Raw genomic sequence first — 26,657 nt, 5'->3', positions numbered from 1 at the left:
TTAAGCCAACTTTTTCACTCTCCCCTTTCACTTTCATCAAGAGGCTTTTTAGTTCCTCTTCACTTTCTGCCATAAGGGTGGTGTCATCTGCATATCTGAGGTTATTGATATTTCTCCCGGCAATCTTGATTCCAGCTTGTGCTTCTTCCAGCCCAGTGTTTCTCATGAGTGGCTCTGACTAATTTGCACAACGGTCCAAAGTGAGAGACTGAAATTTCAATGAGGTCAAAGAGTTTAACTTCTGCTGGCCTCAAAGAAGAAAGCTGCCATTAGTTCCGCAACCCAAAGTAAAAGAATTCTGCCAACAATTGCATGAGCTTGGAAGTGAAATCCTCCCCAGTCAAGCCTCTAGATGAAAACACAAACAGTGTAAAGGACCCAGATATGCTATATACAGGCTGATGACCCACTGAAACTGAGATAATAAATTTGTGTTTAGTTTTAACTTACTAGCTCTGTGGTAATGTGTTGCACAAAGATGGAGAACTAATATGGCCACTTTGCCAGAACCAATTACTTTTGAACAAAGGACACATTCACCCTGAAGTGATATTACAAGAACGGAGCCAAAGTAATAAATGCTCTTAGCTTCTTAAGCTCTTCTCTTTTTTCCATGCATTGTGATGTCCCGTTGACCAAACTCAATCGGAATCCAGAAAATAAAGTCATTGCTTTATCCACAGGGGGTGAAGCATGAAACTAAAAGAGATTCAGAATAGTCTAGCTATTTTGACTGTCAGCCTCCACTCTTTTCCTTTGCCTGGATAAAATGTATAAGCCCCCGACAAAAGTTTCAAAGCTCACAAAGTATCATCAGCTGTTTCTGTGGACAGAATGAATTGTCTGGTCATATTCCCACCTGAGGTCTCAAACATTAGCTACCCCTTGTAGAAAAAAACAAAAACAAAACCAAAAACAACTATATAAAAAGCGTAAATAAGCTGCTCTACTCCATTTCTTTAGCTGGTGGTGAGGCCAAAGTTACAACTTAGGCTTTTATCTCCTAACTCGCTTTCATGGTCCCTTTAGGCTTAGCCAACACCTCAGTGGTAATGTGACTCTATGCCTTCATTAATACAGTATCTATGTTTTTATGGCCTTGTCCTTGTTTTATTGCTGATGCTTGTCATTGTCCAGAGTCAGTGAACATGGGGTTTTTAGAAATGCTCCAGCTGCCTTATGCTCCTTTTAATTGAGTCTAATTACTCCATGCAGTTCAGTGATCTGTTTTCTTGCTTTGGGGGCAATGGCATGCAGAACTAAATAACCAGGATAAACTCTCAGCTTTCAACTGAACAGAAACTTAGGTGCTTTCCTGAGTGAAATTGTCGCTCAAAAGACACCAGGTCCGCCATACCCTCTAAGTCCAATAATATGGTTCTGAGCCTAAAAATGCTTCCAAGAAAGAATTAAGTGTAACAGTGAGTAGAGTTACCTACAATTCCTCCTTGTATCTGACAATCTAGCTAAGAGAAGGCCAACACCATGCATTGGCTATTGTTTTAAAGTGTGTTGCACATTACGCAGATGGGACCCAAACTTTGCAGTGTGCACTCTCAAAGCTGGTGCCATAATTGATCTTCAGGAGAACATTGCATTGCTCTATCAAGCCAACCCCTTCTAGTTATGACTGGTGTAACCCAAGAATTTGAGCCTGTTGTTACATTTTCTTGGCAATAAAATGTGCCCGGTGATGGGAGGCAATGTTAAAAAGACAACTGTTTTGGGTAGAACACCATGTGTGTTTCCCCAAGTTCTATATCTCAGTCATATCTGACTCTTCATGATCCATGGACAGTAGCCCGTCAGGCTCCTCTGTTCACAGAATTCTCCAAGCAAGAATACTGGAGTAGGTAGGTATTCCCTTCTCCAGAGGATCTTCCTGATCCAGGGATCAAACCTATGTCTCCTGCATTGTAGGCAGATTCTTTACCATCTGACCTACCAGGGAAGGCCAGATCACCATGTAGGGCTACAGAAAATCAAGCAGGCAGAAATCACCCTAGCAAGTGGTGACAAATATGCATGTGGATTTTGCAACTATACTTGAAAAGATAAATCACTACACTATATGAAGAGCAGTCTGCTCTCCATAGACTGTGTTCAATGGGGAATGTTGCTATTCAGCAGCTCTGTAATGGCTTCCAGTGTAACCAGATGGGACATGCAGCAGTTGTAGCATAAAAGGTAAAGATGAAACTGTAGACCAAGCGTAGGTGGTGGATCATATAATTAAGCACATGACTGTCCCTTTCACTGACAACTTGGCCACTATGTACCTGGCCCATGGAGCAAACAGTGCATTGGCTGTGTGTAAAATAGACTGTATGACATCCACAACAATGATACAGATTTGTCACTATTATAATTTCCCATATACATAAAACAAAATAGAACAATATGTTTAAGTAACTTCCCATGTTTAGAAAAGAGCAGAACTTGATGTTTAAATCTAAAACCTTTAAAAGGTACTTTATCAATTTCCTTTTTATTCTGGAAATGTATATGAGAAGTTATAACCGAAGGAGATTCTCAGATTCCCTAGGAATGAAAGAATAGACAGATTCAAGGTAAGGAAGAGTATCATGGAGACAGGCTTATACATTTATTAGACATTGAAGACTGTGTACATCCAAAGACTTCTGACTATCAGATCAGATCAGTTGCTCAGTCGTGTCCAACTCTGCGACCCCATGAATTGCAGCATGCCAGGCCTCCCTGTCCATCACCAACTGAGTGAACTCCCGGAGTTCACTCAGACTTACGTCCATCGAGTCAGTGATGCCATCCAGCCATCTCATCCTCTGTCGTCCCCTTCTCCTCTTGCCCCCAATCCCTCCCAGAATCAGAGTCTTTTCCAATGAGTCAACTCTTTGCATGAGGTGGCCAAAGTACTGGAGTTTCAGCTTTAGCATCATTCCCTCCAAAGAAATCCCAGGGCTGATCTCCTTCAGAATGGACTGGTTGGATCTCCTTGCAGTCCAAGGGACTCTCAACAGTCTTCTCCAACACCACAGTTCAAAAGCATCAATTTTTCGGTGCTCAGCCTTCTTCACAGTCCAACTCTCACATCCATACATGACCACAGGAAAAATCATAGCCTTGACTAGACGAACCTTTGTTGGCAAAGTAATGTCTCTGCTTTTGAATATGCTATCTAGGTGGATCATAACTTTCCTTCCAAGGGACTGGATGCCATGATCTTTGTTTTCTGAATGTTGAGCTTTAAGCCAACTTTTTACTCTCCACTTTCACCTTCATCAAGAGGCTTTTTAGTTCCTCTTCACTTTCTGCCATAAGGGTGGTGTCATCTGCATATCTGAGGTTATTGATATTTCTCCCGGCAATCTTGATTCCAGCTTGTGCTTCTTCCAGCCCAGCGTTTCTCATGATGTACTCTGCATAGAAGTTAAATAAGCAGGGTGACAATATACAGCCTTGATGTACTCCTTTTCCTCAGTTAGCTAATATTGACATGGTGGAAATTAAATCTTTTGGCCACCTAAGGAGTCCTTATATAATCTTTCAAACTAACAATAATCTGGATAGACAAAACCCTGACTTGAGCCAGCTAATGGAAAAACACAATCTTCCACTCATTTTTGGATTGTTATCAGTTCTTGCTGCTGCTGCTGCTAAGTCGCTTCAGTCGTGTCCAACTCTGTGCGACCCCATAGACAGCAGCCCACCAGGCTCCCCCATCTCTGGGATTATCCAGGCAAGAACACTGGAGTTGCCATTTCCTTCTCCAGTGAATAAAAGTGAAAAGAAGAATTAGACCAGCAGTGAAACAAGGTGCACTTGATAGATTCTTATTCCTTAGTCCCCCAATGTTTTACTGAAATTCCTGCTCCTGAATATATCCAAGGAAACTTCTAACTATTACACAGATAAATAATGCCCAGGGGAAAGTGCATACTTTGGCTGGGTAATAAATGTTACCTGATAAAACACAGGCAATAGGTTGTTTATGAGCATTAGGTAGCAAACAACTTGAATCTGGCATACAAAAGACAATGTGTTATGGTCCACTTGTTATTTTCCCAGCTCAGAGGAAATAACTGAAACACACAGATTTAGAAACTAGTGAAATGTTCATATAAACATGTGAACACGAGTATTCCTGGCCCATGCCATGCCATGCTAAGTCACTTCAGTCGTGTCTGACTCTGTGTGACCCTATGGACTGCAAGGCACCAGCCTCCTCTGTCCTTGGGATTCTCTCAGGCAAAAGTACTGGAGTGGCTTGCCATGTCCTTCTCCAGGGGACCTTCCTGACCCAGGGATCGAATCTGTGTCTCTTAAGTCTCCACCATTAACAGACAGTTTCTTTACCACTAGTGGTCCTGGCCCATAGAGAAGCCTATTATTGTCACATAGCTAAGCAATATTGCCATCCGGAGGAAGCAGAAAAGATTAGAGCTTTACCCCATAGTTCAAAATGTGTGTGTTTTGAGATAAAGGAGAGGGAATGGGAAGATACATGTAATATCATTCTTTCTTTCTTTCCTTCTTTTTCTTTCTCTCTTTTATCTCCAACACAGATTAGTTTTTAGAAGTTACAGTGTGCTATCCAGAATATAAGTAAATTGTTATCCCTGTTATAGCACCAGTCTCATATTTAGAAGCCTTACTGGAATAAATAAATAAATCTTGAAACACTGACTTAATCAAGGAAACAGTGCATCTCTCAGGAAGCAGTAGTATACACTCTTAGACACATATGCAGTACTCAGAAAAAACAAGAAAGTCTTGAGGAATATAGGCAAGAAAAGAGACTTACAGCTTGCATGTGAAACTCACCCAAGAGACAGAATTTGCTCAGTTGTCTGATTGCTTCTCTTCAAGGAACTAGAATGTGCAGTAAGTTCAAACATCTTTAGATTTCCAAGAGGCATCTTTTCTAAAACTTCTGAATTGGCTTAAGCTCTATTCTCCCATATACTATCTTTATTTGATGACTCTTTCTCCCATAGTATGTGTTTCTCCAGAGATATTTATACCAATATCTAGGTATATTGTAGTCAAAGTACTGTAAACCTAATGTCCTAAGACCAAAAGGAGTTTTACAAAATTACTCAATACATGTCAGATTCTAGGAAGATGAAGTAATTTTTTAGAAAGATAATAATTACAACAAAAGTTATGCTATTTGAATAATTAATTACATTTATATGTTCATAAATAAACTTGTTAAAGGTAATTTAGAATTTTAACTTTGTAAGAATTTTTGTTTTTTTATGGAAGTATGATTTCTTTACAATGTTGTGTGATTTTCTGCTATACAACAAAGTGAGCCAGCCATGTTGTTTAATTGCTAAGTCGTGTCTGACTCTTTGCGACCCTGTGGACTGTAGCCTGCCATGCTCCTCTGTCCATGGGATTTCCCAGGCAAGAATACTGAAATGGGTTGCCAGTTCCTTCTTCAGAACCAGCTATATGTATACATATATCTACTCCCTCTTGAAACTCCCTCCCATGTGCCCATCCCACTCCTCTAGGTCATCACAGTGCACCAAGCTGAGCTCCCTGTGCTATACAGCAGGTTCCCCCAGCTATCCATTTAACATATGGTAATGTATATATGTCAGTGCTACTCTCCCAATTCATCTCACGCTCCCCTTTCTCCACTGTGTCTACAAGTTCTCTGTGTCTGCATCTCTATTCCTGCCCTGGAAATAGGTTCATCTGTACCATTTTTCTAAATTTTATGTATATATATATATGAATTACTATATGATATTTGCTTTTTCTGTTTCTGACTTACTTCACTCTGTATGTCAGACTTTAGGGCTTGAATAGTATAACTGGGATGAAGAAAGAGGTTTTTTTCTTTAAATATACATTTATTTATTTTAATTGGAGGTTAATTACTTTACAATATTGTATTGGTTAAGAAAGAGATTTTGTTGTTCAGTTGCTGAGTTATGTCCGACTCTTTTGCGACCCCAGGGACTGTAGCCCTCCAGCCTCATCTGTTCATGGAATTTTCAGGGCAAAAATACTGGATTAGTTTGCCATTCCCTTCTCCAGGGAATCTTCCTGATCCAGGGATCAAATTCACATCTCTTTCATTGACAGATGGGTTCTTTATCTCTGAGCCACCATGGAAGGAAGAGAAGCTAGAGATAAAATAAGTAAAATATCAATTTTTTTATGCTAAGGTAAAAGTTTAACCAATAAATTGCTTATTTGACCAATTTTAACTTTACTGGTGAAAGATATTTGATTGCATTGACAAAGTTCTAAAATAGTTCAAAAAGTAAAAGACTAGAATTAGATAACCTTGGAAGATGTGATATAAATTATATATACCTTTTTTTTAAAGTATATTTTTTCCTACCAAAGACTGTATTTCATTTTAAAATACTCTTAGAAAATTCAGTATCTTATAAGATAGTTTAAAAATAAAACAAATATCTTGAAAGATAAATGTATATCTGAGTCTATTAACTTAAAAGGAAAAAGAAGACACCAATGAATAAAATCACTTAGCTTTTTACAAAGGAGATAAAAGTCAGATATTTTAAAATGTTATGACAATCCAAATGTTATGAATTCTGTGGTTATGCTAAACTTAGGAAACTAGTATTCTGGATAAGTTGAAATGTGTGATGAGGTTTATACATATAATGTGAAATCAAGTCTTATTGATTTGACTGGTCAATAGTGTTATATTTAGTGGGGAATGCCCAACCAGATTACAGGCAGTCTATAGTCCTTTACCTGTTTGATATGGTTATAACCAGTTATTTAAAACAACACTGATGTATAGAACAGTCTTTTGGACTCTGTGGGAGAGGGAGAGGGCGGGATGATTTGGGAGAATGGCATTGAAACATGTATAATATCATATATGAAACAAGTCACTGGTCCAGGTTCGATGCACAATACTGGATGCTTGAGGCTGGTGCACTGGGACGACCCAGAGGGATGGTACGGGGAGGGAAGGGGAGGAGGGTTCAGGATGGGTAACATATGTATACCTGTGGCGGATTCATGTTGATATATGGCAAAACCAATACAATACTGTAAAGTTAAAAAATAAAATAAAATAAAATAAAATTTAAAAATAAATAAATAAAAATAAAATAAAACACAGTATTAAGGTTTTGTATGTCCTAGCCAACTAGTGTTTAAATTAAAAAAATGTTTTATTTATAAGACTGATCTTATAAATTTATATATATTTGTGGCTATATATATATATATATAAAATGCAAATTCAACTTAATAGGAGAACTAAGGTTGAATTAAATCAAAAATCTCTTTTGACATAACTTAAGTGGCGCTAGTGATAAAGAACCTGCCTGCCAATGAAGGTGATGTAAGAGACTTGGGTTTGATCCCTGGGTCAGGAAGATCCCCTGGAAGAGGAAATGGAAGCCCACTCCAGTATTCTTGCCTAGAGAATCTCATGGACAGAGAAGCCTGGCAGGCTACAGTCTGAAGGGTCTCACAGAGTCAGACACAACTGAAGCGACTTAGCACACATGCAATCATGAGGAAGATAAGTCATCATTACATTAAATAAAGAAAATGAGTATACTAAGACAGAAGTTTCCCACCCCCAGGCTGTGGACCAGTATTGTCTAGTGTAGCAGGAGGTGAGCAGTGGGCCAGTGAAGGATACTTCATCTGCAGCTCTCCATCACTCCCCATGGCTCACATTACTGCCTGAACCATCCCCTTCACTCCCTCCTCACCCCCACCCATGGAAAAATTGTCTTCACAAAACCAGTTCTTGGTGCCAAAAAGGTTGGAGGACCACTGTACTGGGACATGGGATTTTAAGGGCTATCTTAGAATTTGGAGTACTGAACTCAATCACAAACTCTGTAGCCCATAACATGTTTCTGTTTGCTGTTTTTTATTACTGACCTTCAGTCCCAATGTGGTCCCCAAAGTTGACCTTGTTACTTTAAGATGTTTATTTATATGATGACATAAAATTTGGTTAACTTTAACTGATTTCATTTTCATTATTTTAATTTTGGAAAATTCATATAAAGATTCAGATTTAGGTGATTGACAGTATTTTGTGGGAATTCAAAGCTTCTTTTTAGAAGCTTTGAACCAGAGGTTATGTCAATTGCATCCACAGACAGATGACCAAACTGACAACAGAAGTGTATGTAATCATTCTCATACAGAATTATAGAGCAATTTAGTCCCATTTGTTTCATTATTCTGGCAGTCATTCTAATACTCCTTGGAGAAGCAGTTGGAATTTTCTCTACATAGAAGTTGACCAGTTCAAAAGAAGAGAGCCAAAGGCCATAGTAATTTAGATTTCTCACAGAAAAGCATTATCTTCATTTGATACATATATTCACTGATTTTTAAAAATATTTTGCCTCTTCTTAGAACTTCCATTGAATGACACTCATTTGTATGAACAAAGAAGGATCATGAGGTATGCGAGGAGATTCCTTTTCATGAAAAATATAAACAGAACAAACAAAATTATGAAACATGGAAGAAATATAAACAGATCAGGAAGAAGAATTAACCTTAGAGGAATTACTTTCAAGAAATATAAAAGAAGATATAAACTGCAACAAATATAAGATCTACAGAAATATTCCTTGACAAAGCTAAAATATATTATTTCTACTTAAAATATGATAAACAGTTTTAGAAAATCAATAGAAATGTTAGATGACCAAAGTGAGGAAATGGTAAAATAAAAACACAAAAGAGTAAAAATAAGACATAAAAGAGGAAAAACAGAAAATTAGTGTAGCAGACCCAACACTGAGTAATAGCACTTCTACAGCTAGAGAACAGAGGAAATGGAAGAAAGACTATCAATGCACTAAATCAAGAACATTTCCAAAGTTGTGATTTCTGAAAGTCATGTAAGTTCACATTAAAGTGCTTCCTGAGACTTCTTAGGCCAGTGGATGACAATATTTGCTATTTGGTATGCTCAAGATAAATAATAGAGTCATAAGCTTTTACAGAGGTAAAAAAGTACCAGAAAGTAGAATAGTTTTAAACTTCTTAATAATGAACTGAAGTAAAATTGAGAATTTCCCTAATGTAATGTTATAGCTAACCAAAATATCCTTCATGTAAAAAGCTAAAACAAAGATATTTAGCTTCTCAAAAATTTAAATGCTCCAGAAAACTGTTTAGAGCACAATATTTCTCTAAAAACAAAGAGCAAACAATGAAGGAAGAAGATATGGGCCACAGAAGACTGCAGATTCAATACAACATGTAAAGATGGGCATTTGAGGTGACAGTTGTCAGTCTTGTACCAGAAGGAGATGATCAGTTCAGAATCTCCAACCAGACACGGATGTCTCTAGGTTGCTATGCAAGATGCCTGGGAAACCATGAACTCTGACTGAGACTTGAACCAATGACACCAAAGCCCAAAGCCCACGGTCTTCCAACTGAGATCACACATCTGGTTTCAGGACTTAAGGCTTGTGGTGTCTCATCATGGAAAGAATTCAGTGAGAGACAAAAGTGATAGGTAGGAAGTGGATTTGTCTAGAGATAAACACTCCACAGACTGACTAAGCCATCTCAGAAGGTGAAAGCAGCCTCAAAATATGGTTTTGTTTGTTTTTATGAGCTGGGTAATTTTATAAGCTAATGAGTGGGACTCCAACTATTTTAGGGAAGGGCCAGAAGTTTACAGGAATTGGGTAACTAACCATTTTTGATCTTTGATGATCAGCCTCAGAATTGTCATGGTGTGTATGGATGAGCCATTTAGCTTGCTGATGTGTATACAATGAGTGTAAACTGAAACTCAGGGTCTAGTGGAAGTCATCTCTTCTACCATCTTGGACCTAGTAGGTTCTAATCAGTTTATGTTGTGTCAGTGTAGGAAGTTCATCCCACAGCTAAAGAGACAGAGAGTGCTACATGTGAACCTGTATAGGGAGAGTGAATTAAGACCATGCATTCTGAGACAAAGCGTTCAAGGCAAGCTTAGAATTAAACATGTGCAGAGTCTCTTGGGCAAAGAGTTTCCTGGGCAGAAGAATTTTCACCACTGGGACTCATTAAATTCATTAAATTGCTTCTGTGTCTATCAGGCAACTACTATATTTCCTGTGTGCTTCACAGCTCCTAATAAACCTTATGTTTTGTACCAAGAGAAGAAATGAAGCAAAGATATATTTTATTTTCTTGAAAGCAAAAGATTAACAAATGGAAGATTTTAAGTGATTTATTTGGTTAAATGTTACTCAAGAAACTCTTTGTATGATGATTTCATTTTCATGAAATTATTTGGATGATTGATGCACTGTTACCAAATTGATATCATGTTAACAAATTCCTTTAATCTCCTATTTTCACAAACTCTATAAGAGAACCAGGAAGATATTTGCACAAAGAAGTTACTGCACAACAGGATAGATCGTTAGTTCAAATTTACCCAATGAACTTTTGGAGCTAAAGTATTAATGCATATGTGCTGACACTCCCTTTTCAAATACAGAAAACATTAAAACCAACAAGTCATATTCTTTACCACAATCTATGAACACAGACTGCTATGTCATTCCCCATTAACTGCTCTATGGAAGAGTCTCAGGTTTCATTTGAACCCTAATCCTACTGTGATAAGAAAGTACAGAAATGAGACAATACTGTGCTGTATCTTCTTATAGGCAGATGCTTATGTCTTGCTTGACTAGGATAGTAAAACATTTCTTGGAAAAAAGAGGAAAATTAAATGATTCATTATCTTTTATAAAATTATGAGTTAATTTTGTATTTTTAGCTAAAAGTATGTTATAAGGACATTTCCTATTTAAAAAAGAAGGGAAAAAATAAAATAAAAAAATCTTCAGTTTTGCTTATTTTCTGTTTCAGAGTGAGAAAAAAAAAATGTAGTTATACCAAAGCACAACAGACTTCCCCTGTGATTTCTGCCTCTCAACCTTCCAATTTACACACTAATGGTTCATGGGGCTTTGAAATGCCCCAGAGCATAAAGGTCCCTATTGTTCTAGATCCTCTCTGCACTGTCATCCAGGCTTCCTGTCCAGAGAGAATACCCTTGCCTTGTCATCTCCATAAAAACCCCCTCTTCAGGGCAGTTGAGGTCCTTTGGTGTTAACTAGGAAAGGACCAAGTTTAGGAGAGATTCCCCATTTTCCTCTCTCACATGGATTACTCCCTTTGTTTATGACACTGGAGGGAGTCACCACAGCCCACCAGCTTCAGGCTGGACCTTCCCTGGGCACAAGAGGAAGAGGACAAAGGACAGACAGAAATTAGAGAGTAGAGTGTTTTGCTGGAATTAGACTATCTGTCTCTTTTACTTTTGTACTCAGACAACATTAGTTTCTTTGACTTTGTGCTTGGCAACATGCCACTAAAAGAATGAGTAAGAGTTTTCATGTCTTATTTCCTCTGACCTTTTTTCATTTCTTAGTTTGTTCATTAAATTGCTAATTAGTATTTTTTTTTTTTTTTGTCTTCCAGAGAATGTAGATATACAAAGGGCTAAAGAAGAATCAGCTCTATTCTTAGGGGCTTCCCTGCTGGTTCAGAGGTTAAATGATGCTAGGGCACATTGGAGATGAACACATGCCACATATTAGCAAATTCAAAGTTAAATGGACCACAAAACTATACAAAATCAAATGCTTAAATTATATTAGAGTTCTCTAATAGATATCCCACAGAAAATAAATTTTGAATAAAATAACAGGCAGTTATAGGTAAGGGCATACAAAATAAAATAGATAAAATATATTCATATCCTTGACCCAAAAAGTAAAGATGATTGTGAACTACAGTAAGTTATTCAAATAAAAATGTCCTGAAGGAAAAAAAAAAGTCTGAACTAAATGAAGTAAATATATATGTAGAGATACAGGGAGAAAATAGAAAGATATGGCAAGCGAGAAGAAACGAGAGGGGGGAAAAAAACAGACCAAGAAGCAGATAATAACAGTAGAAAACCATCCCATCATCCAATTTAAGCCCAAAACAAGATGATTTAATCAGCTGTAGTAGGATAGGCATATATAGAAAAATCAAAAGTTGAGGTGGTAAAGATTTAAAATTGAATATGAATGAATGTCCAAAGTTTTTATTTGATATGACAGCAGGCACTAGGAACCCACTTCTGCACTGCCACCGAGCTAATTGTGTTCTAAGAATGGCAGTGAAATATGGCATTTTTTGATATTGTATGTATAAAGATAAGTATGACACAGAATTTAGTCCAAAGAATTAGGTAGAGAGTTTACGGGCATAAAGTGACTTTGTTCTAAGTTGAATCAATTTAGTATTATTTATTATACATCTCTTATGTAAGTGTTCAATAGCAATGCAAGAAAGAGAATAATAAATTAATCCTAAGAGGTCCATAAAAATATAATCATAATCAAAAGGTAGGAATAATGCAAGGTTTGGTGAAATAAATGCCTATATACATGAACAGAGGGTATCTTAAGAAGAAAATAAGTATGTGGGGATGTATATATATATATATACAAACTATCAGAAGAGAAAGATAAGAAAAATACTGCAAATAAAGAATGATAGAACCTTCATAGAGGAAGGCTGAATCTTGCCAAAAGAGTGAAAAATTTTCCTGGCAGTAATAAACCAGATAAAGAAATTGTAACTTTTCCAAGTATTGAAAATCCAGATTTAAAAATAATCTTTTCTCCAGATCCATTAGGAATTCAGTAACTATTACAATAGCTAATTAAAATGTGAATCATTGTGGTTCTCCTACTGAGTGAAGTGAAGTGAAAGTCACTCAGTTGTGTTCGACTCTTTGCGACCAAATGGATAGTCCATGGAATTCTTCAGGCCAGAATACTGGAGTGTGTAGTCATTCTCTTCTCCAGGGGATCTTCCCATGCCAGGGATTGAACCCAGGTCTCCCACATTGCAGGCGGATTCCTTACCAACTGAGCCACAAAGGAAGCCTTCTTTTACTGAATACAAGTCAAATATCCAGGTACTGGAATTGTAGGATGAACCTGGATGTAATTTTCTACATATTTCATAAATGGATCTGGAGGAGAGAGTGGAAATAATTCAAAAGAGCTACATTCACAAGGTGCTATATTAACCTGTGTAAAGTATGCTATGCTATGCTAAGTCACTTCAGTTGTGTCCGACTCTGTGTGACCCCATAGACGGCAGCCCACCAGACTCCCCCGTCCCTGGGATTCTCCAGGCAAGAACACTGGAGTGGGTTGCCATTTCCTTCTCCAATGCATGAAAGTGAAAAGTGAGAGTGAAGTCGCTCAGTGGTGTCCGACTCTTAGCGACCCCATGAACTGCAGCCTACCAGGCTCCTCCGTCCATGGGATTTTCCAGGCAAGAGTACTGGAGTGGGGTGCCATTGCCTTCTCCTGTGTAAAGTATGGGATATGGATATAACTAAGTAATGCATTGTTTCTAAGCTCTATTGATCATAGAGGACAACTGAAGTCATCATCTGTGGTGGCATCTAAGAGGTGGATAAATAACATCTGGCCCAGGTATTTAAAAACCATAGAGACAAGAGACCCCAAAATGTTCTATCAAGTCTGAGATTTTGGGGAGTAATTTCAGAGAAGTTGAACTTTATCAGGATTAATGAATGCCAATAGCTATCAACCACTTCCAACCAGCTTCAGAAACATTCAGGGAATTTATTCACAGAAAAGGAAAAGAAGTAAATTTAATCTTAGAATGACACCCCAACTTTCTCTCCAGGGTAAGGTATTGTACAAATGAGCAATTTTTTCTTTATATGTATCATGGTACAGCTACCTCAGAATCTAAAGGAAGAATATACAAATTCTAAATTTTAAAAATTATTTTCTCAAAGATTTATAAGATTTTCATATTTAATTTTTATAGGAAAATTTCCTCAGCATATTCTATTTTCTCTATTCTTTTATTCTCTTTAAAAATTATTCTATTTTAAATTTTCACTAAAACTTATTTTCTTAAATGATATTCATGTTTTGTGTTTTGCTTTAAGTAGTTTTCCTATAGCCAGATTATAAAATTTTTATGTAATTTTTCTGTTTATTTTTAAACTTTTAAGCTATGGTCACATATTTTCACTAAAAGTTTCAAATTTTATTAGCATGATAGGCATACAGAACAGTTAGAGGCTGTACATTTTTTTTTTTTTTTTTCCAGTTTTGCTGAGTTGCAGTAGAGATGGATGTAACCAATGAAAGCACCCAGGGAAATTTCATCCTTTTGGGATTTTCTGATCGGCCCCATCTGGAGAGAATCCTCTTTGTGGTTATCTTGATCGCATATCTCCTGACGCTTGTGGGCAACACCACCATCATCCTGGTGTCTCAGCTAGATCCTCACCTCCACACTCCCATGTACTTCTTCCTCGCCCATCTCTCCTTCCTGGACCTTAGTTTTACTACCAGCTCCATCCCTCAGCTTCTGTATAACCTAAATGGACACGACAAGACCATCAGCTACACAGGCTGTGCCATCCAGCTCTTCCTATTCCTGGGTCTGGGTGGTGTGGAATGTCTACTCCTGGCAGTCATGGCATATGACCGGTTTGTTGCAGTCTGCAAGCCTCTGCACTACATGGTGATCATGAATCCACAGTTATGCTTGGGTTTAGTGTCCCTTGCTTGGGGCTGTGGGGTGGCCAACTCTTTGATCATGTCTCCAATGACTCTGTGGTTACCCCGCTGTGGGTACCAGAAGGTAGACCACTTCCTGTGTGAGATGCCTGCCCTAATTCGGATGGCCTGTGTCAATACAGCTGCCGTTGAAGGCATTGCCTTTATTCTTGCAATAGGTATTGTGCTGTCGCCCTTAGTGTTTATCCTGATCTCCTATGGCTACATTGTGAGGGCTGTACTAAGTATTCAGTCATCCTCTGGGAGGCACAAAGCCTTTAACACCTGTGGCTCCCATCTCACAGTGGTCTCACTTTTCTATGGAAATATTATTTACATGTACATGCAACCAGGAGCCAGCTCCTCCAAGGACCAAGGCAAGTTCCTCACCCTCTTCTACAACATTGTCACCCCGCTCCTGAATCCTCTGATCTACACCCTCAGAAACAAAGAGGTGAAGGGGGCACTGAGAAGATTGACTTTGGTAAATCTCAGTTTAAGAAAGAAATCATAATAAAAGACAATGTTAGGAATTCCCTTTTAAATGTTTTGTTCTTAAAAAACTTTGGATGTTTAATTATTATTTTTCATTACCACCATCTGTCAGAGTTTTGGCAGAATTCTTCAGACTCTGTAACACATTCCTACTCTTTGTGCAAATCATTAAGTATACCAGTTCTGATATTCAAATAATTCAAAACCAATACTTCTCCAGAGTAAGGTCTATTGATCCCTGTTGTTGTTCAGTGGCAAAGTCATGTCTGACTTTTTGCAACCCTGTGGACTGTAGTCCACCAGGCTCTTCTGTCCATGGATTTCCCAGGCAAGAATACTGGAGTGGGTTGTCATTTCCTTCTCCAGCTCTCAATCACTGCTGATGTACAAATATCTAAGAAATCCAAATACATTCTGTTCTAAAAATGTAGAAACAGTAAGTAAAACCACATTTGTATTAATAATAAATCTGGAAGGAAAACTTTGGAAGAAGAAATGAAATCTATTTTACCAGATTTTCAGAAATATTTGATCACTAAGAGCACACTGAGTCAGTTCAGTCAGTTCAGTTTAGTTGCTCATTCGTGTCCAACTCTTTGCGACCCCATGAATCACAGCACGCCAGGCCTCCCTGTCCATCACCAACTCTTGGAGTTCACTCAGACTCATGCCCATTGAGTCAGTGATGCCATCCAGCCATCTCATCCTCTGTCATCCCCTTCTCCTCCTGCCCCCAATCCCTTCCAGCATCAGAGTCTTTTCCAATGAGTCAACTCTTCACATGAGGTGGCCAAAGTACTGGAGTTTCAGCTTTAGCATCAGTCCTTCCAAAGAAATCCCAGGGCTGATCTCCTGCAGAATGGACTGGTTGGATTTCCTTGCAGTCCAAGGGATTCTCAAGAGTCTTCTCCAACACCACAGTTCAAAAGCATCAATTCTTCGGTTCTCAGTCTTCTTCACAGTCCAACTCTCACATCCATACGTGACCATAGGAAAAACCATAGCCTTGACTAGAAGGACCTTTGTTGACAAAGTAATGTCTCTGCTTTTGAATATGCTATCTAGGTTGTTCATAACTTTCCTTTCAAGGAGAAAGTGTCTTTTAATTTCATGGCTGCAGTCACCATCTGCAGTGATTTTGGAGCCCCAAAAAATAAAGTCTGACACTGTTTCCACTGTTTCCCCATCTATTTCCCATGAAGTGATGGGACTGGATGCCATGATCTTCGAGTAGTGGAATCTAATTATCCACTTTTTAGAAATCTGGATAATATGCTATTAGGAACAAGGAACAAGAATTTGCATCTTATTTTCATTGTCCTACAACAAAACCCCAAACAACAATAACAACAAAAATAAAAGCTCTTTAAGCAAAGTGTGGCTATAATTCCTTTTTATCTGTTCATTAATTCAATGCCAATTATTGAATGACTTTTCTGCTTAAAGCACTATATTCTAGGTGCTAGACTTAAATTTCTGATCAATATCGACTAGGTGTTTGTAAAATTTCCCTACTGTGTGTGCCAGTAATAATAAAAGACAATAAAAATATAAAAAACACTCATTTAATGTTGTGTAAAAAAAAAGAATTATATGTTGAAAAGCAACTATTTAGCTATATAAATGAGATATTCCCTGGAGGTATCTAGTGAGATATTTCAGCTGCATTTGATCATGAAAAGGGAGACCTGCAGCAATCATGCCAGGAGAAGGGATGTCAATTTCAAACTTCCTAAGGTAAGAGTAAGCTTTTCATGCATTCAAATCAGAATAATGAACATTATATGTGCATTATATCATTGACAATAAGTGTATATACTACTACCAGAGAGTTAAGAAAAGGCCAGAACATGAAAATTTTAAAGGCAATGTTAAAGAGTAGGAATTTTAGTGTAAGCCCAGGAAACTGTTTAGAAAGTAAACAATCTGACTTACAGTGTTACACATCAACTTCATCTGCTCTGCAGAGAATGAATGTTATGGAACAAAGGTGAATCAAGAATCTACTGCAATAAATCAGGCAACATTAGGTGATGTTTCACAGTAAGCATTAACAGTGAAAAGAGAAAAATTGTAAATCGATGGTGTGTTTTATAAGATCAAACCAAGGGTTTTCTGATGCAATTTATGGAGTGAAAAGATATAAGAATCAAGAATAATTTCTTGGCTTGTAAATTGAGCAATTAGTGCTTAAAGGAAGTGACTAGTGTGTGCCTGCTAAGTCACTTCAGTCATGTCCAACTCTTTGCAACCCTATTGGCTGCAGCTCACCCAGGCACCTCTAACTATGGGATTCTCCAGACAAGAGTACTAGAGTGGTTTCCCAGGGTCCTCCTTTGAACCTGTGTGTAACTGGAGTAAAAGCAACCATCTCATCCTCCGTCATCCCCTACTCCTCCTCCCTTCTATCTTTCTCAGCATCAGAGTCTTGTCCAGTGAATCAGCTCATCACATCAAGTGGCCAAAGTATTGGAGCCTCAGCTACAGCATCAGTCCTTCCAATGAATGTTCAGGGTTGATTTCTTTTAGGATTGACTGGTTTGATCTCCTTGCTATCCAGGAGACTCTCAAGAGTCTTCTCTGGCACTACAGTTTGAAAGCATCTATTCTTTGGTGCTCAGCTTTCTTTATGGTCCAAATAACACATTTGTACATGACTATTGAAAAACCATAGCTTTGACTATACAGACCTTTATCAGCAAAGTGATATCTCTGCTTTTTAATACACTATCTAGGTTTGTCATAGCCTTTCTTCCAAGGAGCAAGCATCTTTTAATTTCATGGCTGCAGTCACCATCTGCAGTGATTTTGGAGTGCAAGAATATAAAGTCTCTCACTGTTTCATTGTTTCCCCATCATTTGAAGTGATGGGACCAAATGCCATGATCTTAGCATGTCAAATGTTAGGTTTTAATCCAGCTTTTTCACTCTCCTCTTTCACTTTCTTCAAGATGTTCTTTAGTTCCTCTTCACTTCCTGCCATTAGGGTGGTATCATCTTTATAACTGAGGTTGTTTATATTTCTTCTGACAATCTTGATTCCACCTTGTGATTCATCCAGGATTTCTTATGATGTACTCTGAATGTAAGTTAAATAAGCAAGGTGACCCAAAAAAGATGTCTTTTTCATTATAGAGGACTGGAATGCAAAAGTAGGGAGTCAAGAAACACCTGGAGTAACAGGAAAATTTGGCCTTGAAGTACAGAATGAAGCAGGGCAAAGGCTAATAGAGTTCTGCCAAGAGAACATACTGGTCATAGCAAACACCCTCTTCCAACAACGCAAGAGAAGACTCTACAAATGGACATCACCAGATGGTCAACACTGAAATCAGACTGGTTATATTCTTTGCAGCCTAAGATGGAGAAGCTCTATAGAGTCAGCCAAAACAAGATTGGGAGCTGACTGTGGCTCAGATCATGAACTCCTTATTGTCAAATTCAGACTGAAACTGAAGAAAGTGGAGAAAACCACTAGACCATTCAGTGTGACCTAAATCAAATCCCTTATGACTGTACAATAGAAGTGAAAAATAGATTTAAGGAACTAGATCTGATAGACAGAGTGCCTGATGAACTATGGATGGAGGTTCATGCCATTCTACAGGAGACAGGGATCAAGACCATCCCCAAGAAAAAGAAATGGCAAAAAAGCAAAATGGCTGTCTAGGGAAGCCTTACAAATAACTGTGAAAAGAAGGGAAGCTAAAAGTAAAGGAGAAAAGGAAAGATATACCCATTTGAATGCAGAATTCCAAAGAATAGCAAGCAGAGATAAGAAAGCCTTCCTCAGCAATCAATGCAAAAAAATAGAGGAAAACAATAGAATGGGAAAGACTAGAGATCTCTTCAAGAAAATTAGAGATACCAAGGGAACATTTCGTGCAAAGATGGGCTCAATAAAGGACAGAAATGGTATGGACCTAACAGAAGCAGAAGATATTAAGAAGACATGGCAAGAATACACAGAAGAACTGTACAAAAAAGATCTTCACGACCCAGATAATCACGATGGTGTGATCACTCACCTAGAGCCAGACATCCTGAAATGTGAAGTCAAGTGGGTCTTAGGAAGCATCACTACGAACAAAACTAGTGGAGGTGATGGAATTCCAGTGGAGCTATTTCAAATCCTAAAAGATGATGGTGTGAAGGTGCTGCACTCAATATGCCAGCAAATTTGGACAACTCAGCAATGGCCACAGGACTGGAAAAGGTCAGTTTTCATTCCAACCCCAAAGAAAGACAATGCCAAAGAATGCTCAAACTATTGCACAATTGCACTCATCTCACATGCTAGTAAAGTAATGCTCAAAATTCTCCAAGCCAGGCTTCAGCAATACGTGACCTGTGAACTTCCAGATGTTCAAGCTGGTTTTAGAAAAGGCAGAGGAACCAGAGATCAAATTGACAACATCCGATGGATCATTGAAATAACAAGAGAGTTCCAGAAAAACATCTATTTCTGCTTTATTGACTATGCCGAAGCCTTTGAATGCATGGATCACAATAAACTGTGGAAAATTCTGAAAGAGATAGGAATACCAGACCACCTGACCTGCCTCTTGAGAAATCTGTAGGCAGGTCAGGAAGCAATAGTTAGAACTGGGCATGGAACAACAGACTGGTTCCAAATAGGAAAAGGAGTACGTCAAGGCTGTATATTGTCACCCTACTTATTTAACTTCTATGCAGAGTACATCATGAGAAATGCTGGGCTGGAGGAAGCACAAGCTGGAATCAAGATTTCTGGGAGAAATATCAATAACCTCAGATATACAGATGATGCCACCCTTATGGCAGAAAGTGAAGAAGAACTAAAGAGCCTCTTGATGAAAGTGAAAGAGGAGAGTGAAAAAATTAGCTTAAATAGCTCAACATTCAGAAAACTAAGATCATGGCATCCAGTCCCATCATTTCATGGGAAATAGATGGGGAAACATTGGAAACAGTGGCTGACTTTATTTTTTGGGTCTCCAAAATCACCGCAGATGGTGATTGCAGCCATGAAATTAAATGACCCTTACTCCTTGGAAGGAAAGTTATGACCAACCTAGACAACATATTGAAAAGCAGAGACATTACTTTGCCAACAAAGGTCCATCTAGTCAAGTCTATGGTTTTTCCAGTAGTCATGTATGAATGTGAGAGTTGGACTATAAAGAAGGTTGAACACAGAATAATTGATGCTTTTGAACTGTGGTGTTGGAGAGGACTCTTGAGAGTCCCTTGGACTACAAGGAGATCCAACCAGTCCATCCTAAAGGAGATCAGTCCTGGGTGTTCATTGGAAGGACTTATGTTGAAGCTGAAACTCCAATACTTGGCCACCTGATGCAAAGAGCTGACTTGTTGGAAAAGGCCCTGATGCTGGGAAAGTTTGAGGGCAGGAGGAGAAGGAGATGACAGAGGATGAGATGGTTGGATGGAATCACCGACTCAACAGGAATGGGCCTGGGTGGACTCCAGGAGTTGGTGATGGACAGGGAGGCCTGGAGTGCTGCGGTTTATGGGGTTGCAAAGAGTCAGACACGACTGAGTGACTAAACTGAACTAAATTCTGAATATGTTAAATATGCAAGGTGACAGTATACAGTCTTGATGTACTCCTTTCCCTTGTTTGAACTAGTCCATTGTTCCATGTTTGGTTCTAACTGTATTTGCTTTTGGGCTCTATTCTGTTTCATTGACCCCATGCCTATGTTTGTGTCAACACCATTTCATTTTAGTTTCTGTAACTTTGGACTGTTTTATGAAATATGGGAGGGTTATGCCTCTTGCTTTGCTCATTTCTCTCTGAATTGCTTGGCAACTCTGCATCTTTTATGAGTCTATGTAAATTTTTGAATTATTTGATCTAGCTTTGTGAAAAATGTCATGGATATTTTGACTGGGATTACATTAAATTTATCAATAGATTTGGTTTTTATGGACATTTAATAAATATTAATTCTTTCAATCCAAGTACTTGATATCTTTTTCACCATTTTTTGAATTCATCTTCAATTTTCTTTATCAATGTTTTATAGTTTTCAGTTTATAAATCTTTTATCTCCTTGGTCAGGTTTATTCTTAAATATTTTATTATATGATGTGATTTTATTTCTTAAAATTTGTATTGGTGTAGAGTTGATTTACAATTTTGTATTGATTTCTGTTGCAAATTAAAGTGAATCAGTTATACATATACATATATCCACCTTTCTTTAGATTCTTTCCGCATATAGGTCATTAATGTGTATTAAGGAGACTCTGCGCTATATAGTGTGTCCTTATTAGTTGTCTATGTTATGTATATAGTAATGTGTATAGTTCAATCACCTTTCTGATATTTCATTATTAGTATGTAGAAATATGACAGATTTCTGTGTATTAACTTTGTATCCTGCAATTTTACTAAATTGATTCTGGTAGTTTTTTGATGGTGTCTTTAAGATTTTCTTTGTTAAGTATCATGTCATCTGTAAAGATTGAGAACCTCACTTGTTCCTTTCCAATTTTGATTCCTTTTTATTTATTTTTCTTGTCTGGTGCTGTGGCTAGGAGTTCCAAAACTCTGTTTAAAAATAGTGGTGAGAATGGGTATCCTTATCTTGCCCCAGTTTTTAGTAGGAAGGCTCTCACCTTTTCACCATTGAGTATTATGTTGGCTGTAGGTTTGTCATAATTGGCTTTTATTATTCTTGAAGTCCTTTGTTAAAATACATGTTGATAATTTTTTGCATCTAAATTTATTAGGGATATTCGTTTATAGGTTTCTGTTTTTCTTGTAGTTTCCTTATATGACTGTGGCATACGTGTTATTCTGGTCTCATAAGAGTTTGGAAGTGTTTCATCCCCTTCAGTTTTTTAGAAGAGTTTTAGAAGAATTGGCATTAATTATTGTGGTGGTTTAGTCACTAAGTCAAGTCCAACCCCTTCCAACCCCATGGACTGTAGCCCGCCAGGCTCCTCTGTCCATGTGATTCTCCAGGCAAGAATATTAGAGTGGGTTGCCATTTCCTTCTCCAGGGGATCTTCCCGACCCAGGAATCAAACCTGGGTCTCCTGCACTGCAGGCAGATGATTTACTGATGGAATTTGAGGGAAGCATTAGCTATAATATAATGTTTAGCAGAATTGGCAAGTGAAGAAAAGAGTTTCTTGGGGTTTTCTGTGATGGGAGATTTTTGGTTACTAGTTCATTCTCAATATTAATTACTGATCTGTTGAGATTTTCTGCTTTTTTCTAATTCAGTCTCTGTAGCTGATGTGTTTCTGGGAATTTATCCCTATTTTCCAGGTTATCTAATTTGTTCACTTACAGTTGCTCATTGTAGTCTTTTATGATTGTTTGTATTTCTTTTATATCTAGTGTAAGGTCTTATCTTTCTTTTGCATCTAATTTTATTTATCTGAATAGTTTCTCTTTTTTTCTTAGTTTAGCTGAAGGTTTGTCAATTTTGTTTATCTTTTCTAAAACCAGTTCTTAGTTTCATTAATTCATTCTATTGTTTTTCCAGTCCCTAATACACTTTTTCCTTTTTATTGTTATTTCCATTCTTCTGCTATCATTTTGTTTAATGTGTTCTTCTTTTTCTAGTTCTTAGAAGTGAAAAGTTAGATTGTATATTTGAGATATCCCTAATTTCTTAATGTTATGTATTTATTACTCTAAAATATCTCTTCAGAGATGCTTTTGCTGAATTCCATAAGTTCTGATTACATTTTATTTATTTGAGAATTTTAAAATTCCCTTTTGATTTCTTTTTTGACCCATTATTTATCAGAAGTGTGTTTAGTTTCTACACATTTGTAAATTTTCCAACTTTCCTTTTGTTGTTCATTTCAAGTTTCCTACCACTGTGGTCAGAAAAGATAGTTGGTATGAATCCAACCTTCTTAAATTTGTTAAGATTTGTTTTGTGTCCATTCATATGATTTATCCTGGAGAATATTCTGTGTGCACTTGAGAAGAATGTGTATTCTGATTCTGTTAGATGGACTATTCTATATATGTCTGTTAAGTCCATTTGCTCTAATGTATCCAGTTACAACATTACCTTGCTGATTTTCTGTGGATAAGATATCCATTGTTGATAGTAGATTATTGAAGACACATTACTGTTATTATACACTTGTCTATTTTTATCTTTAGATCTGATGGTATTTGCTTAACATATTTAGGTTACTTGGGTGCTTTCATGTTGAGTGAATATATATTTACTATTGTTATATCTTCTTTAAATAGTGACCTCTTTTTAATTGAAGTACAGTATTGTGTAATAATAAAAACATTTTTCCAATTTTTTCATTATAGGTTATTATGAGTTATTGAATAAAGATTTTATGCTGCATAGAAGTTTTTATGCTGCATATAGTTTTTATAAAAATTATACATGACTATTTTGTTTATAGTCATGTGTATCTGTTAATCCCATACCTCTAATTTGTTCCTCTTCCATCTTTGGTAACCATAAGATTGTTTTCAATTTCTGTAAGTCTGTTTTTCTTTTACATAAATCTATTTTTATTTTTTTTTTAGATTTCACATACAAATGTTATCCTATAATATTTGTCTTTATCTGATTACTTCATTCAGTATGATAATCTCTATATCCATCCATATTGCTGCAAATGATATTCCATTATTTTTTATGGCTAAGTAGTATTCCATTGTATATATATGTGTGTGTGTGTGTGTATACACACACACATATAAATACATACCATATATACATATATGTAAATACATATACATATATGGTATGTATTTATATATGTGTGTGTATACATATATATATATATATATATATATATGTATATACACACAGAGCATGGGGCTTACCCCAGGTGGCAGTAGTGGTAAAGAGTCCACCAGCCAATGCAGGAGACATAAGAGATGTGGGTTCAGTCCCTAGGTTGGGAAGATCTCGTGGGGGAAGGCAAGGAAATCCACTCTAGAATTCTTACCTGGAGAATCTCATGAACAGAGGAGCCTGACAGGCTACAGTCCATAGGGTCACAAAGAGTCAGATATGACTGAAATAGCTTAACATGCACATAAGTGTTTTGGAAGAGATATAGAAGAATAACTTTTTAATTGCAGGATGTGAAATAATTTATTAGGCAACATATACAAACATTAATTTTGAAGGAAATAACTGATAACTATTACCACAATAATGTTAATTTTTAATAAATATCAGCATTCAGAGTGTGAGAACCCATATCAAGGAAGGATAATATAGTTAGCATGAGTAATTGGAAATGAATTTTGTCCTTATTTTATAAAGAACTACTAAAATTAACAACAAAATGCCTAATTCATTATTCTTTTTTTTTAAATAGACAAACTGTTTAAATGCAACTTCTGAAAGAATGAGGTAAAAATGGACAGTAAATATGTGAGGAATCACACAACTTTTCTGGTAATCAAAAATAGGCAAAATAAATAGCAACAAGACAATACAGATACACTCATTATATGCACAGAAATATATTATTTTGAAAATCATGCATTTTTAAGGTTGTGAAATTAAAGGAATTCATGCTTGAATGAGTTGAACTACTAAAATTATTTAGAAAACACTGTGGCATTATCTATTGTAGTGAGTTGAAAGATGGCCCCCCAAAATTCATGTTCTTTTCGAACATGTGAATGTGACCTTTGGAAATAGAGCTTGGCATTTGTACTTAGTTTGGGATCTCAAGATGAAATCATCGTGGATTTAGGGTGAGTTCAAAATCAAATGAGTGTTTTTATAAGAGAAAAGAGCACATTAAAATATACAAAGGAAATAAGACCAAGTGAAGAAAAAGACAGATCAGAGTTATGCTACACAAGCCAAGGAATGTGAGAAACAATCAGAAGCGAAAGAGTCTAAGAAAGATTAACACTTGAGCATTCACAGGTAGCCTAGACCAGTCAAAAACTTGAAATAGAATGTCTGGACTACAGAGTTGTGAGAAAGTAAATTTCTATTGTTTTAATCCATCAAAGTTTGTTTTGATTTTTTATGGTGAGCCTAGTAATTTAATACACATTATTAATTTTAAAATGTGCATACCTTCTCCCTAGCAAATATACTCACAGACAGTTTTAAATCGTGTTTATTTTTACTAAGATATATGTATACAAGTATTGATAGTGTAGTTGTTTATAACAGTGAATAACAGAAAATGCCCCAATGTCTAATACATTTGAATGTTAAATAATTTATGCATATTGATACTATAAAAGTTTATAAAGGTCAAAATAAATTAAAATTAAAACTTCGGGAACAATCTGACAAGCAAAATGTTAAGTAAAAAAAACTAGACAGAATAGATATACCATTTTTTTCAACATATATTTGGTTAAAGAAATTAAAAATTAGGTCATATTCAAGTTTTTAATCCATTTTTGGTTGATTTTTATGTATGGTATGACATAGTTGTCTAGTTCTCTTTTTTAGTGTGTGGCTTTTTAAGAGTGCAGGACTATACAGCTGCAGGTCTTATATAGACACAAGGGTTAAATATTTTTAATCTAGCTGGTGTATTTCCAATTTACATTTAAAAGGCAACAACCAGTGAAAAGATAAGTGAAAGTAGAAAATAAATTATGTGGAATAATAATATTTCTTAATAATAAAATTACTCAAAGAAAGCTTTATAAATTCAAATATATAATTTATGGCCACAGCATAGAACTTAAGAGAATTAATGGATGGGCTATTTTTTAATAAATTGTTAAAGGTCATATATTCAAATATGTCAATAAGTCAAATATGTAAAAATATATATACAGATTAGAAATAATAAATGGGTAAGTATAGTATGAAAAAATCCAAAATAAAAATGTTTAGATAACACACACACAAAGAAAGTTTCCAAATCAATTAAAACTAAATGAATAAATATATCTTTCAATTATAATAAGGTCTCTATCATTTACTAACTTAATAAAATGAAAAGTATAAAATATATACTAAATTTATGATTTGTATTGTATAAACTATACATATACATACATGCATTTATTTGTTATGTTATACATATACATAACTCATCAATTTGATAAGAACAGAAACATTAAAAAATAATTATTCCCTTGGATTCATTATTTTCACCTGTGAAAATTTATCAAGAAAAAAATATTTTACACAAAGTGGGACCCTTAATAGAAATAAATCTATAAATTGAAAAGAAATGCTATGACAAATTAAAAAAATAGTTAAGTATACTGGTATCATTAGTTAAGACAAATTACTATAGGTAATTAGTTAAATAATACCAAAGCTAAACTATTGTGGTTATAGCAATTAGTAAAACAAAAACACACCAATTCCTATATAAAATGGTGAGAATAAGAAGAAAATCTTGTGTTTGTGAGCCATACTTGAATCATATGCTCAAAATTAAATATGTTATAGTAAGAATTGAAAAAAGAAAGTTCTGACCAATGTATTACAAATATTGACTTAAATATTGTTACAACTCAATGGTTTAGGGGAAATTACTTTAAAATGTAGTAGAGAATCAATATTACTTAGTATTCACATTTTTTTCTCGTCTAATTTTTTTTAAAAAGTCATTTTTTATATTGATTGA

General features: G+C 36.3%; 1 protein-coding gene across 1 annotated transcript; it reads left to right on the top strand.

Annotated features, from left to right (window-relative positions):
* The first annotated feature begins 14,133 nt into the window (after positions 1–14,133).
* Positions 14,134–15,102, top strand: LOC102390047 (olfactory receptor 2W3-like). The gene has a single exon (XM_006070006.3). It carries the CDS (start codon positions 14,155–14,157, stop codon positions 15,100–15,102), a length of 948 nt encoding a protein of 315 aa, XP_006070068.2. The 5' UTR covers positions 14,134–14,154.
* Positions 15,103–26,657: the final 11,555 nt, after the last annotated feature.

This window comes from Bubalus bubalis, chromosome 9 (genome assembly GCF_019923935.1).
Source record: "Bubalus bubalis isolate 160015118507 breed Murrah chromosome 9, NDDB_SH_1, whole genome shotgun sequence".
Classification (NCBI taxonomy): Eukaryota; Metazoa; Chordata; class Mammalia; order Artiodactyla; family Bovidae; genus Bubalus; species Bubalus bubalis.
This window is presented reverse-complemented; position numbering and strand designations above follow the sequence as displayed.